We start from the raw sequence: 15,604 nt of genomic DNA, 5'->3' as shown, positions 1-15,604 counted from the left end.
TCAGCAATTTCAGTAGAGATCTTGTACTTATCAAGCTGGTTCTGCATACTGTGTACTAGCTGGATCTGCAAACCGTGTATGTAGTTCAACAATCATGTCCTTTTTGAGTTATCGCGTTTACAGATTTTGACCTCTGTTGAGCCCAAATGACCATTGAACTTTATTAAGATGGATTCCCATGCCAAGAACAAAGTTAATCCACCATGAATATATTTAGTCACTGTGTTTAAAAGTAAGTGTCACTTAAAAACACACACAAACTCACACGTACACATCATCACCATCGCATGGATTCCTTCTGCCTCCGGTAAGCAATCAAAGAGTCAGATATTAACTTGAGCTTATGTTAAAATGAAACATGCAATTGATTGTTTAGTAGTATTATAGCTCTCAAAAAGTCCTTCCTTCCACTTATCTCATATTTGAGGTTGGGCCTGGAAATGGACGAAGGTTGTCATTGTTGATGATAGCCTAGAATTGCCCATTCAAAGTCAGTCTTAACTTTCTGTTGAGTTTGGTGTCACTTTATCGGAAACTTAAGAATATGAATTTTTAATCTTTTCCTTAAGAAAAAGTACCAGCCAGGGACTTGTCTGTCTTTAGCAATTTTTAAAGATGAAGTTTAGTTTAGATATATAATCCAAGAGCACAGAATTTAAGAGCTACTTTTGTTTCCATCGTTTTACTTGCTTTCAAGCTATCCACCTTTCAGTGGTGTTAAACCTATGAAAAGGCATCTAAAGCTAAATTGATTATGATGTCGGCGACTTGGTGCAGGCTTAAGTGTCAATGTTAATCCATGTGTCCATGAATGTTAATAACCCAACTGAAACATGTTCATTTTAAGCCATATAAACAACAGAGCGCCCTTTGGTGAAACTTAAAACTATTCGTCATTGGACAAATTGAATGCAATGTACACATGTTATGTGAGGCCCTAAAACTGTTGTGTTGCATCTGAGGATCTGATCCAATGGTCAGTGTGTTAGACCAAGTAGTCCAGTCTCATTAATTTATCAAATTCAGATATTTGAAGTGACATATGTCAAAACGTTATGATATTGAAATGACAACTAGTACAGAAAAAAATAATATTTAATAAGTCTACAACATACCGGAATGACTTTTGTGCCTAAAGTCAGTAAAGGGAATGACTGGCAGAATCTGTCACTCAATCAATATATTGATTTTTTGCAAAGCACTGGATACATACTGTCAGTGACAGTGCTCAAAGTAAACAAGGTGACAGATGGTTCGACCCTCACAAGCTTGAAAATAGCTACTTGGTAAAAAATACATACAAATCATGTGATGAAAAGAACCACTATCTTATAAGGAGACAGAGTTCGGGCCATCTAGTGCATCCCAAAATTTAGCTTTTATGATACAACTCTTCATGATGTGCACCGCAACACTTAGCCATATTACCACTGAGAAGTAATGAGTGTTTTCTCGTTTCAAATATTGTTACTTCCGAAGTACATTAGTGTGTGCACAGGATCAGTGTACAATTAAGCAGCTGAAATGTTATCTTAATTGTGAATGTATTTTCAAGTGTTAGGAAGCCAACATAAGCTCATTTAAAGCCTCATATTCATGTGTTGATCTTGGATGAACACTTGCTTACGTCAAGTCCTCTTGAGAAGAGTGTTCAGAGTAAACAGCTATAGTCAGGTCTGTTATTCTTGGGTCAATACCCTTCCGACAGGCAAAGTGTACCTCAGCATCTGACCATTGTCTCAAATGTGGAGAGACATGTAGGCACCCCATTTATCATTACTAAGTTCAGCCATGGTGGTAAACCATTAAAAGAACAGAGTCAAACCAAACATCCCAGAAATAGCAAATCCATCGACGACTCAGTCCGCAGCAGCAATGGTGTCATTTTAATCTGGTTATTACCTAGAGTTTGAGGTGTTATTAACCTGGTAACAGTGTTGTGGTATTCAGGAGGTTGGCTGTTACTTCTGCAGTCGGAAACTGGTACATTATCTTGTGCATGCAGCACTCTGTTTTTTTGGAAAGCAGTAATATTCACCTATGTTAATTGTAATTTTCCTATTTCATCTTTAGCATTGAAATTGACTCCCTCTATGAGGGCATCGACTTCTACACGTCACTAACTCGTGCAAGGTTTGAGGAATTGTGTGGCTCTCTATTCAGGCAGACCCAGGACCCTGTCACCAAAGCCCTCCGAGATGCTGACTTCGATAAGAGCAAAATTCATGAAGTTGTTCTGGTTGGAGGCTCTACAAGAATTCCTAAAATTCAAAAGATCCTACAAGACATGTTCAGTGGGAGAGAACTCAACAAGAGCATCAATCCCGATGAAGCTGTCGCTTATGGTGCTGGTAAGATACAATTGTTGGATTTGGATGATAGCAAGGTTAATTAAACTAGTACTATTGTTGTGTTCCAACATGAAGGACATTTGTAAAAGTGGAATAGCCATTACTAGAATAACCTTGTCACAACAATACCCATGAGCTCCCTAACCTTCACATGGTTATTTGTCAATGTGGTAACCACATAATGCATATTTCATTGTTAAAGTCATTACATTGCTTTGGATGTTACACACTTCACATTTTAACGCAACTGTTGATGCCAAGGACAATTTGTGATTCTTGAATTAGTTGGTTACATTTGTGTGAACGATATTTATGCACTTCTCTACAGCTGCGCAGGCAGCTTTTCTCTCTGGAGACAAGTCTGATGAAGTTCAGGATCTGCTGCTTCTTGATGTTGCCCCTCTTTCATTGGGTATTGAGACTGCTGGTGGAGTCATGAATAATGTCATTGGCAGGAACACAACTATTCCAGCCAGGAAGGAGTGTACTTTAACCACAAACGTTGATAACCTGCAATCTGTACTCATCCAAGTCTTTGAAGGGGAACGTGCAATGGTTGCTGACAATGTAAGTTGACCTAAGTTCTTTTTTGCTGAAGCCTGGTACAAGTTCCAGTAGAACCCAGTCAAAAATTCAACTGGGTTGAACTGCATGTGCTCAACTGGTCTACAACTACAGGCTCAATTGAAGGTGTCAATAGTTTATCCTACGGATTTTCAACTTGGTCCAACTACTTTAGGTTCAATCCCTATTTCTCAACTGAGTTTTGTCAAGCTCTTGTCTTCATACCAGATTTTGGTAAGTTTATCTAGCTGAGAATTGAATTGAATTTGAATGTATTGTCCACAATCGGAAATTAGGCTTACACAGGTCGTAAACGAAAGAAAAAAAAATAGCAAAAGATTAAGTCAATAAAATGCGAAACACATACAATAATACAACAAATATACAGCAAGTCCAACAAATAAGTAACTTATCTTCTCACTTGTGAATTAAATATATGAATAGAGTTAGGCACAAATGAGTACGGTATCTGTAGCGGCCCCTAAGTGTACGCGGTGGACATAAATGCAGTCCAGAGCGGTTGCAATTGTAGTGCTGAAACAAACGGTGTGTCGGGTCTTGCATGATATGTTTCAATTTATTGCAGACCCTCTCATGGTGCAAGTACTCTAACGAAGGTATTTGAGCACTGATTACACGCTGAGAAACTTTCCTAGGTTGCTCGAGCATCTTCACATCATTTTTTTGTACCATTGGCAAAGTAAAAAATTATGTTGTACATGAAAACACTTTGAACGAGGGATTTATAAAACAAGGTCATAATTGTTTAATCCACTCTGAGGTTCTTCAGTTTTCTCAAGGAATACAGCCTCTGATTTGCTTTCTTATGGACAATTGTGGTATTACTAGACCAGTCAATTTTGTTACTCAGCATGGTTCCTAAGTACTTATATTTATCTACTTGTTCTACTTGTTCTCCATGAACATAGATGGGGGTGTGAGTTACTGGTTTGCGACGGAAATCTATAATCAGCTACTAAGTTTTGGACACATGAAGTTGTAACAAATGATCATCGCACCACTGGACAAACTTTGCAATCGTAGTGGCGTATGAGTCAATGTCATCTGACAGGTAACCAGTAATGACAGTATCATCGGCATGGAGGATATTAGAGATAAATTGGAGTATCAGTTGGTGGAATCATGTTGTTAAATGAAATTTGAGTCCAATACCACAACAGATATTGCTCGTTAAACATTTGCTTGTGCTTTATAACATGAAACCAAGGTTAATATACTGCTTGCATCGTTCTAAAGTGACAATTGCAGTGTTATAATGAACATATGACTTGGGGCAGATATGTTAATACTAAAGCTGGACAGTACTTCCTAGGTTTGAAAAAGCATCTACTGTATAATGCTTTGATTCCCAGTGACTGGGAATATTAGCAAGCACTAAAAGAATTACACTTATCTAACAAAGGAAGAAACTGTTGAATTTTAAATATTTACAATATTAAAACATTTTCACTTTACACTGGTAATAAAATAGACCTCCAAATCAATGGAATATTCAACAGAATGTGGTGTAAGGGAAATTTACCTTCTACACTAAATGACCAGGTGACTTAAGTTTTGGATGAATACCAAAATAACACGAATGCATTGTGCACAGTGACATACAAACCAGGTCATATTACAGTATACATTCAAACTCAGTTCAGAGATACATGTTGTGAAGATTTAGCATTTTTTGTTACTTGCCAAAGGTAGGCAAGTAGCCTATCAGTTAAGTTGGTATGTGTGTGCCTGTATATGATGCCGTAGCTTGTAACACAATATCTCAAATCGCCTGATTTATCGATAGGTTAATACATAAGATACTTTTAGAGGCCACCTCTCCGTTGAGTTCATAGAGACAACGTGTCTACTTTTAGGGTACATAGTTTATAGCCTGCACATGTATATGGGAAGTAATACATGCTTATTTTAGACAGGCACAGCATAGGTAGTCGAGAGTCAATCCCCATTGCTCGCGGTTCATACATGTTATATCAATGACTGTTACTGCGGTGTATAGACGGTTTTGTTTTCGACGATTTTTGGTTCCTTGCTGAAAGCAAAGGAACCTTTGCAGTCACGCTGGCGTGTGTGGGTGGGTGCGCTTGTGCGGATGCATGCGTGCGTGTGTGTGCGTTTGTTTTGCTATCTGACCAAGGACTTGAACAAAAGAATTTCAGGTCCTGGGTTGTGATTTCTAAAGAATCACCACGTCCTCGGAAGAATTCTATTGTATGGGGTATTGTTTAAGTTAGGGTACGTGGATTTGAACAATGGAAAATACAATGGGGTCCTCGGTCTGAATGAAACACAGACATGTGTGGGTGCGCGGGTGTGTATGTGTGTTTGACGCCTTGCTTGTAAATACGATATCTCAATAAGGGGAGCTTGGAGCAATCTCTTATTTGAGGTGTAGGAGTACCACAATGAGTAAAAAAAGCGTAAAGTTTTTTTCATGTCAAATGTCATATTTGGTCATCAGGGGTCAAATTGTCAACGCGATATCTTGTCGATATCTTGTCAAAGCGATATCTCAGGAAAGGCAGCTTGGAACAATCTCATATTTAGTATGTAGTTGTAACACTTTAAGTTTAAGAGGCTATTGTTTTTTTGTGGAGGTCAAATGTCATTTTGAGTCACCAGTGCAGGGGCGGATGCAGGATTTTTGACAGGGGGGTCTGACTGGTCCAGTCAGACCGCGCCTGATTGAAAGACTATCTAAGCGGAGCGCCACCATCGGTTGACGCGGAGCGTACCAGAAAATTTTTGGCTTTACAAACCCCCCAGATGGCCGGAAACGGCACTTCCCGAGTATTCTAAGCTGCATGTACCTAGCCTGAAAATATGGATCTCATGTCTGCAATTTCTCAATTGATGAGAAAAAAACAATCTATGAAATATGGTAATACATATCAGATGAGATGATACAAAAATCATAATGCTTTTAGCCACCAATCCCCCTCCCGTTCTGTCACCACTGTTTGATGCAGGGCCGGATCCAGGATTCTGGAAGGGTGAGGGGTTTGGCCTCCAGTGATCCTAGGATCTAAGGGGAGTGGGTTTCCCTCTATCCATTGTGAAATTCTTGGATATTTAAGTACAACAGGGAACCCCCTTCAATTTAGCCATTCAAAGCACCTACAAAAACTGACTCGAAATGTATCTGCATCAGTATGAGTTAGCTAGTTTTATTGATGATCTATTCATGGTAGATTGGAGAGAACAAACGCCGTGGATGTTTCTCAATGAACTTTCGGACCACTTCGTCAGTGTCGATAGGAGTTTTATAATACGTATTCATGAGAACAAGAGCTGTGAGACGTTCCTTGCCCATTGTTGATCGGAGAACATTTTTTTTGCCCTCTCACCGCAGAAAACGATCTCTCATGAAGAGTTCGTCGGCGCATCCTATGCAGCCTACCGCTCTGCCACCTCACTGCCCAAAACAATTCGAACACCACCTCAATTTTGAACCTTTTGGGTCTAAAAATTGAGATTTTTAGGCATTTTTTGCACGCGTAGTACGCGTGCACACTATAGTTCATTTGACGGAAAAGACACACCTGGCTGACTTATAAGGATAACCGCCCTTCTGACGTCCTACATGTTTAAAATTGGCGCTTAATTAAATTATTTTTTCTCTCTTTTTCTTTTTCTTTTTTTCTCCCTTTTTTGGGGCCAAGAGCAGGGGGGGTCCGGACCCCTTGGACCCCCCCTCTGGATCCGCGCCTGCAGTGGTCAAATTGCGAAAGCCTTGAAAACACAATATTGCAAGAAGGGAAGCTTGGAATATTATCATATTTAGTATGCAGTTGTGACACGTTCAAAACAAGTTAATTGTGGGGGTCTCAGGTCATTGGGGTCTCTAGTGGTCAAGTTGTGTGCAAAAATGTATACTCTGTGTACATACAGCGCTGCTATTGGAACGAAGGATATCACTGAATCATCGGTATTATATATTTGCTTCCGTTAATGAGTTTTCCGTAGTATTTCGCAATTTACGAAAGTTTAACGTCGGCTAGTTATAAAATGGTTCGCGATATGCACGGGAAGTTTTCATGTGCGGAGATTGTTCACTACCTTCATGGAGTATTAACAAACTTACAGCGAAAGCATCATAGTAGAGCATCACAGTAGGGTCAATGCGGATACACTATTAACAATAAGCTTTGTTAAAACTGTTTCGTGTTAGAATACCAAAACATGCACTTAAGGCTGCCCAAAATCTCCTAAATTATTTCTTGAGGCATTTAATACATGCCATCAGTCATAATCGCAAACTATACAGCAATATAAGTAGTTTTGTCATGAAGTTGATGTTATTGCTGCTAGGAGTTCGCTACACACTAGTTGCGAGTTGAAGATAGATGCCGCGTCTTTCAACCTTATATTTTCATTGCGTAAAAGATCGCTTTGATTTAGGCAGTGTAATGGAGTAATAGCGATATATTTGTGCACCAAACTGCAGCTAAAAGAAAAGGTAAATAATTGTGAAAATGTACGAAGTCGCACTTATCAACTGAGTAGCGGTTCAAAGTAGCATTGAGGTACTGTACAGGCGTAGGAGTCGCGCACACCTAGCTACTGTATATTACATGCCCAGTATTGAAGAGCCGTAATGTAACATAAGCTACTGTAAGCTATCTTCATAGGTATTTTTGCAGATATTTGATTTTTAATTGTTTGAGACACTACAAAATGGCCTATTTCTTATAATTCTGTGCCCATGTTTTACTTTGTCCAAGAATTACTTTTGATGGATAAAGTGTAAATTTCCTACTGCACAGAAGCATAATTTTCAATTACGTAGCACCATGTATCTGCCCAAGTGCCTAACCTTTGTTCACATAAAGTATTGATGTTGTTGATCTGTACTATGGAGACTTGAACAGCAATCATAGAGTGAATTTTGCGTTTTCGCGATTATATCCTACTCTCAGTCACCAAATAGCGAGTACTTTGATAACATTTGTCTAGGCTTGAAAATAAGCCTGTTGTCTAGGTAGAGATCAATCTGTATTCTGAATACAAGAAAAGTGTCCATCTCGGTTATCAGCTGTCAACGTGAATATTGTTTGTCATATCTCAATGCTTTTTACTGGACTACGTATGTCACATTCATGTAAGATTATTCATGTAGCATCATCGAAACCACACTGCAGTATTGCTGTCTGGCTAACCTAAGAGTCAAACTTCTTCTTAGCTTTTGTGGAATCAGAGGATAATCTCTTCTCTTGAATTGATTATCTGTGACGTCATTCTCGCTGTTTCTTCTGGAAACAATTGCATTTCCTGTCCTTAAAGCAACAGTCTTTCTTTAGATGACCTGGCTTTCCACAGGTATAACAATAAAAATCTGCTGATATACGATACAAAGAGGCACTGTACCTTTCCTTGCTAGATCCGTGATTTGTTTTACGAGTTTTATTCCACGTGCCAATTTGAAAGCTATTTTAAAAGTGAGTGTTTCACCCTCTACAAAAAAAAGCGTTTTTGAGTGGCTCATCCTTGACTCCAAAAATGAGGTTTTTTTCAGCCGCTTAAGCTCAGCTAGAAACTGCGCACACGATTCTTGCCCCTTTGGTTTCTTTCATAAAACTTAAATCTTTCAGCGATCGTTGGCAGTTCCGGGCTACAATGTTACTTTAACTTGGTAGTGATTTGTTCATATTTAAGTTCAGCAGGCTTTTTTGGGAGCAGTTGTTGAGTCATTGAGTCATTAACAATGAATCTGTTTTTTGACCGAATGCAGCTAATAAATTTGCACACTTCTTTCTGTCTTCTGTGATATATTGAACAATGAAATAATGACTCCCACTGTTCCTGTGCAGAAAACAACTTATCGAATTTTAGATATGACATTATCTTGCCTATTGAGATACACTAATTATCAGTGGCGTAGCCAGGATTTTTCAGTGGGAGGGCGCTGGAGGGGGGCTTGACTATTTCCTGGGAGGGCGTCTTGTTACTATCTAAGCGGAGCGCCACCGTGAGTTGGCGCGCAGCGTACCGAAATGTTTAGCTAAAAAGGCCTCCTAGATCGTCGGAAGTGACACTTTCCAAGCCTTGTCAGCAAGGGCGTCAATCTGATCTGAAACGTGGGGGTGGGAGGACGTACGTAATCGATTCGAGTATTCTGGCCGCAATTACTATCTAAGCTTAGCCCCACCATTGGCGTGCAGTATACCAAGAAAATTTCAGATTTCAATATCTGCCAGATCGCTGGAGAAGGCACTTGCCAGGCTGGAGAGCAGCCATCTAGTTGCGTGATTTCGGGAGAAATTTACAACTTGGTCAATCTGCAATAAAGTTCATGCGGCCTTAATTTTTGGTGGATTATTTCTGTTATTAGTGATTCCAATTGACATCAACATAAGAACCCATTGCAAATTGACAAATGAAGCGGCGAACTGGAAACCCAAGCCCCATTTTGCCCTATGTTTCAGGATAGAATACCCATCATTTGTTCAAACCCATGGCAACTAACACTCTGTTAATGCATTTACTTCGAAATGGGCACATTATATTACACCAAGTCTGTCAAGGAATGACCCCAGCGCCTCGGATATAGGCCTATAGGAACGATGCCCCAAAATGTCCCCGGACATATTATAGGCGAAGGAAGCTATCCGCCGCGACTCGCCGTCCTGGGAGTCATACAACAAAATTGTGAGTTTGACACCGGCATTGACATATTTGGACAAATCTGCAATTGCGCTTGGAAAATAAGGAAAGATTGACTGGGCTTTCAGCCAAGTAACATACTGAATGACCGAACTGTATGTCAAACTGACATGATCAAAGATTGCGTCTGAAACGTTATTAGTGTGATAGACTGATTCTCAGCGATAATATTGTCTCCTTTCTTGGAAATTTGGTTTTTTAGCGGTTTTTAAGAGCATCAGGGTATGTCCCAGAAGTGGAAACCCGGTCTATGCGCTATTTCACGTCCGGTTTTTCAACAACTATAGCCTACCGCCGGTCCGCGGTCGAAGGGTCATTCATGAGTGGTCATCATGGAGATTCGAAGCCATTCAGACCAATGATATATTTTTCGCACAAGTAATTTTTTCGACACCCAAAATCCCAGTGGGGGGCGACAAGCTTTATGTGGGGGGGCTGCTGCCCCACGCCCCCCCTTTGGCTACACCACTGCTAATTATGTTGAAAGTAACAAATATGTCACATACTACAGCACACAACAAAGTAGCAGTGAAAGCTGGAAAAGGTTGACTGCAGTCTCCACATATCAACTTCTTGATCCTCACTCTTTTCCCAGTGAGTACACTCTCACTTAAAATGTGTCACTCCAACAATATATAGGCTGGCCTTAGAACTTGTTCCTCGTTGCAATATTGTGGTATATAACAGTTAACTCAACACTTGACTCAAGATATAACACAAATACATTGCTGTTATTTGCTACAGCTGCAACAGAAGATAGTATATTCAATAATGTCGTTCAGTTAAAGACATAGAGAATGATCATAGGGTGTGCAGCATGTAAAAGTTAACATTTAGATCCATTCCAGGGTCCCATAAACCATTGAGCATTTTCATCAAAGGTGTTTGTTGTTCTTCCACAGCATAGTTTAGGTAATTATAACTTGACTGGAATTCCGCCAGCACCTAGAGGTGTACCTCAGATTGATGTCATCTTTGACATTGATGCCAATGGAATATTGGATGTCTCTGCTGAAGACACGAGCAGAGGCAAACAAAACAAGATCTTTATCACATATGATACAGGTGAGTAGTTTTAAACAATATGGCTCAGCATTCCAATATGTAATAGCTAGAGACTTTGTTAGGTTCAACACATGTGTGAATGTGCAATGTTCAGGTCAGTTCACAGGAAGAATTGAGTAGAGAAGAAAACCGGTATCACTACTAGCACGGTGCTAGTACTATCGAACAGTATTAGCTATATGTACAGTACGTGGAATCTAAACCTAAACCTTGAATAACATGCATGTGTTACACCGGTGCTTTATGAGTGGGATAGCTTTTATAATGAGAACCGATTTTTCCCTCAAAAAATGCATTCAAACCATTTTTACACCATTTCTATCAGTTTTAACAACTATCACTGTCAGTTGCAGCCATTAAATAACATATTTCATCCATGAAGAACACTGGTGGTACATCGAAAAATAAAAGGAAAACATAAGATCAAATATCTCATTGTTTTCCTTTCGGTACGTCCGGAATCACTTTAAGAAATAAGGTGCCAAGAAAATTGGTGATTATACACATGTTCACAGAGAACCTAAATTGTAGAAGCCCTGGTGCAATGAACGGATACAGGTTCACAACAATACTTTGTAAATTTGACAGCTTCTTGGCTAATACTTGCTATGACAGGCCCCTGGAAATATCTAAAGCTGAAAGGAGCTATTCACCTACATCACTGTCATTACATATGTTAAACTCATGTAGAAACATTCTACCATTGTATACAATATTTTTCATACCAGAGCTGCTGTTGCAGAGATAGGGTAGCTCCAATAACATTTGGATCTAAGGTGTATGAAATTTGGGGACATCTTTTCATTAATTGTGTTTTAATTTTTCTGTCTCCATATCTATCAAGAATAGGCCATGAACTTTTCTTTGTTCCTCCTAGAGGATCTTTGTGTTGGCAAACCAACACGTTTAGTATTTATGCACCATGTTAACATAGAGAAACTTATTATAAAAGTCTTTTCAAGATCTGAAAGTTATTTGAAAACAATTCAATCTAATACCTACCAAATCTGCTAGACAACCCTATACAATGGTCAACCAATGAATATTCAACACTGTTTTGACAGTCTTCACAATATAAAACAACTCTGCTAGAACTTTTAGGACACAGAGGTGAAATATTGCTACACATAGTGAAGGGGTACAAGGTGAGTTGTCTCCACATTTACAAGTGTTAATTCTATTAGCTCACTGTAAAAGGAGATGCAACTAGTAGGCTGTTTTCCTGTAGTTCTACTATTTAGAAAAGTTTCAAGACCAGCTACGGTAATTTGCCTTTTCATGGGAAAGAAAGTCTGATGAGAATTATGAATATGGAGACCATAAAGATATTGCTAACAAAGTGCACTGAGCTGGCTGAATTCTTTATTTTTAACCTGCTTACTACGGCAAGTCCATATATTTTATTTAAAGAAACTAAAGATAAAGCAAGAATCCATTATCCAGCAGCAAACTACAATACTAACAATCCTCATAGTAAAGCTCAAAGTGAACTCAAGATCCATGGCTTTATATCTGGCTGTTTGACGACTTAAACTTGGTATGGCCATATAAACACCGTCAGATACAAACACCAGATATAGGCATAAAGTGTTATTACTAAATAGTTTGATACATGGTCATATAAAGCCATAATTAACTAGATTATGTCAGGCCTGAGTCGGGTACCCGGATACCCGACTTAACGTTCGGGTACCCGAAACGAAGACGCACTAAACGGGTACTCGTTCACTGAGGGAAAATCGCGTAACTGCTACGCGAGTGCTTAAGTGATTTCAATAATTCCGTATGTTTGTATTTTGATTAATCAAGACACGCGAGTACGGGAAGTATGATAACATGAAAATATTTTTCTTGTGTTGTAGATGTTTGTCTTAAATACCTACTATTTAAAGTTTTAGACATTTTTAATGATTATTTTTCATGTGTGGATAAAATCACTCAACATCGAAAACGAAAATATTACACTCTAAAAACAAAAGAGTGAAAATTCACTCTAATGAAGTAAATTTTCACTCTTTCAAAGAGTGACTAGAGGGCCACTCTTCAACGAATGAATGTAACTCTTCTTAAAGAGTGCAACAATTCACTCATGTAAGGAGTGAATTATTGCGCTCCACAAAAGATTGAAATTTACTAAGGTTGCGAGTGAACAGTTACTACAAGGAATTGATGTTATTATTGTGTTTTATTATTGGTGAAAAGGAAACAACAGTTTTTAGTTTAATCTTTGGTGAACAGTTATAGTCGGTGGTATTACAAATCAAGGCATAGCAATGAAGAACTTTCGCAGTTTACACCGGAAAAGATAGGATTTTGATGGTAACTTTCTCAACCACACATCCAAATTCCGTAATTCTTTCTTACCTGAGGCAATACACTTGTTTAACTCGCGTGCTAATTGTTTTGGCCACAGTGTGTGATCTGTCACTTGCAGCTCTCTGTGCTGCTTTTGTTACTGTTCTGGTTCTTCCTATTTAGTTTTATTCTCGTAGTTGTTTATTGTATGGTTTGTTTGTATTCACTACTGTGAAATAATTTCCGTTTTTTGCTTTCCGAAATGGACAATAAAGTTTCTATCTATCTTTACATTCATATTTAACTTCCATGATAATGAATTGTCAATTGTCAACAACTTTGTAACTGGACGATATATATTATTCTTGGAGTGACTCGAGCCGGGGGCCTTATGATTGGAAGGCACCGACGATTTTTAAGGACAACGTAGAAGTAAGAGGAAGGTTCAAAAGGTACGAGTAAGTGCAGTGGGATAAGAAGGACATTGAAAGCATGTGTATAGTATATTTAAGGAATGCTGTTATCTGTTAATTGTTATGATATATGCTCATATAGCTGGAATATGCTCTTAACTAGGCATATTTTTGAATGCTACAATCAATGACCTTACTTGTAGGTGTACCTTAACATGACCACCTTATTAATGAGACCTTCATAGTAGTTGTAAAAAGGAGATACAGGTAGAGCAAAATGCAGATTCAAGATATAATGAAACTTAAAAAGCCTGTCAAAGGCTACTATAATAGATTCACCAATAGGTATGTTGGTGTAGTTACACATAATGAAATATTGAATTGGCCTGCTGGCTGGCCCAAGACTTAACAAGATAGGATGATTGTACTTCTCAAGCTTTTCTGTGCACCACTGATCAACATCAGTTTTCCAACTTGATAGTAAAGTAAAAGTAAGATTTTTTGAAAATTTCAAATTATCATAACAGTTTAAAATTAAGATAAGTGTGATTTCAGGCATGCCAACTTTCTTTTAAAATAATCCCAGCAGATGTTGAGATGTGGCAAACAGATTCAGCTGTATTTTCTTCCGAGCACAATCGCTTTGTTTAGGTTATACATGATGTTATACAGTCCCTAAAAGTATAAATCCCTTCATTTAGTAACTTTGTTAAGCACTTTACTTCAGCTGCTGCTGAACACTTTCTGGTAGAATCACTGTTACAACATTTGAGCAAATGATGGTTAGTGACAATATGTTCAGCAAAGCTCCACTAGAAGGAGAAATAGATAAAGGGTCAAAGGGTTTAGATAAAAAGTCAATATTTTCAGGTAACAAAATCAATCTTTTTAGATAAAAAGTCAACACTTTGATATAAAAAGTAAAACTTATGAGATAAAATGTCTGAATTTTGAGATTTGGGGACACTGTTTTCTTTCCATTGTCCCTATCAGGCCACCGTACTTTTTTGAGCTGCAAATCGAAACGTTACGGAATCTCATTCAAGTTTAGCAGTGAACTTGAGTAAGTCTAACTATGAATTTTTCTTCAACGACCATCGCCAACAGGAATTTAGTGTGAAATGGATCGATGTTTATCGCATGCTATATGTACAAGGAGTTTTTCGTAAGCGGGGGCGTATGTCACGAACTTAATCGTTACCTTGTACTTATCAGAGTTATACCATAATATAGGTTGAAAAAGCAAACCAATGCTAGTAAAAACAGGTGGTAAGTAAATAAAATGGCTGTTGATTGATGGCTCATTTTGAAACGCATTTTTTTTTTATTAATTTAACGGAAGGAAGTTCTGAATTCAAAGTGCATTCCATATTCAAGGTATCTTAATTTGGCCTGATTAATATTGTTACTGGTAGTATGATTAATTAATTAAGGCCCAAGTTATAGCCATATTCATGGGCGGCGATTTGTTTCAAATATTCGGGGTGGGGGGGGGGGGCATTTGCTTTGGTGCAGGATTGTAGCAACTTTCATTCCCAAAATTGTTCGCGCGCTTCGTAATATTTTATATATATATATATATATATATATATATATATATATATATATATATATATATATATATATATATATGGTCAATTCCATGGTGACTCGCGTGACATTTTTACTAAAATTCCTCTCTATTTGATATCATTAAACATATAAAGAAATTACCTGGGAGAAAAGCATTAATGTAGCAGTGAATGTACGCCTTAATGCTTATAATGCTTACAACAGTAGAGAAAAAATATTTATACCTCAAGTATTGGGGGTGAAATTGGCGAAAAACTAAACGTGACTCGCGTGACAGTTACTATTAGCAAAAATCAGAATGCACACACAAATGTTCGATTTCTTATGTCTTATTAAAATTTTTCCAATCACTTTTTATAATCATACCGAAGTTGAAAAATACCTCTACCTCAATTGCTATGCAATTTTGAAAAAAAAGTTGTAATGCATGAAAATAACGATGAAGATGTATTGTGACTCGCGTGACAAGAGAACGTGACTCGCGTGACAAGTTCCCTTTTCGGATAGTTCAAGACCAAATGCAGTAGTGAATTGAAGGTACAGATCTTGCATAGTGAAATATAACATTCATTGGTCTAGAAAGTGTCCAAAAGGTACTTCCCTTGGGAATGTCCGGATGATATTAATGTCCCCGAGTTACCTTCATGACTGAAGACAGTA

The 15,604-nt window shown here is 38.2% G+C and overlaps 1 protein-coding gene across 1 annotated transcript in view; it reads left to right on the top strand.

The window, feature by feature from the left end:
- LOC139966839 (heat shock cognate 71 kDa protein-like) overlaps positions 1 to 15,604 on the top strand; it is a 62,438-nt gene that overhangs the window by 32,227 nt on the left and 14,607 nt on the right. Inside the window, exons 6-8 of the mRNA XM_071970241.1 lie at positions 2,074 to 2,351; positions 2,680 to 2,918; positions 10,502 to 10,664. Of these exons, the coding sequence (XP_071826342.1) occupies positions 2,074 to 2,351; positions 2,680 to 2,918; positions 10,502 to 10,664 (680 nt within the window). The remainder of the gene's footprint in view (positions 1 to 2,073; positions 2,352 to 2,679; positions 2,919 to 10,501; positions 10,665 to 15,604) is intronic.

This window comes from Apostichopus japonicus, chromosome 4 (genome assembly GCF_037975245.1).
Source record: "Apostichopus japonicus isolate 1M-3 chromosome 4, ASM3797524v1, whole genome shotgun sequence".
NCBI lineage: Eukaryota > Metazoa > Echinodermata > Holothuroidea > Aspidochirotida > Stichopodidae > Apostichopus > Apostichopus japonicus.
The sequence above is the reverse complement of the archived record's forward strand: the minus strand, read 5'-3'. Positions and strand labels throughout refer to the sequence as shown.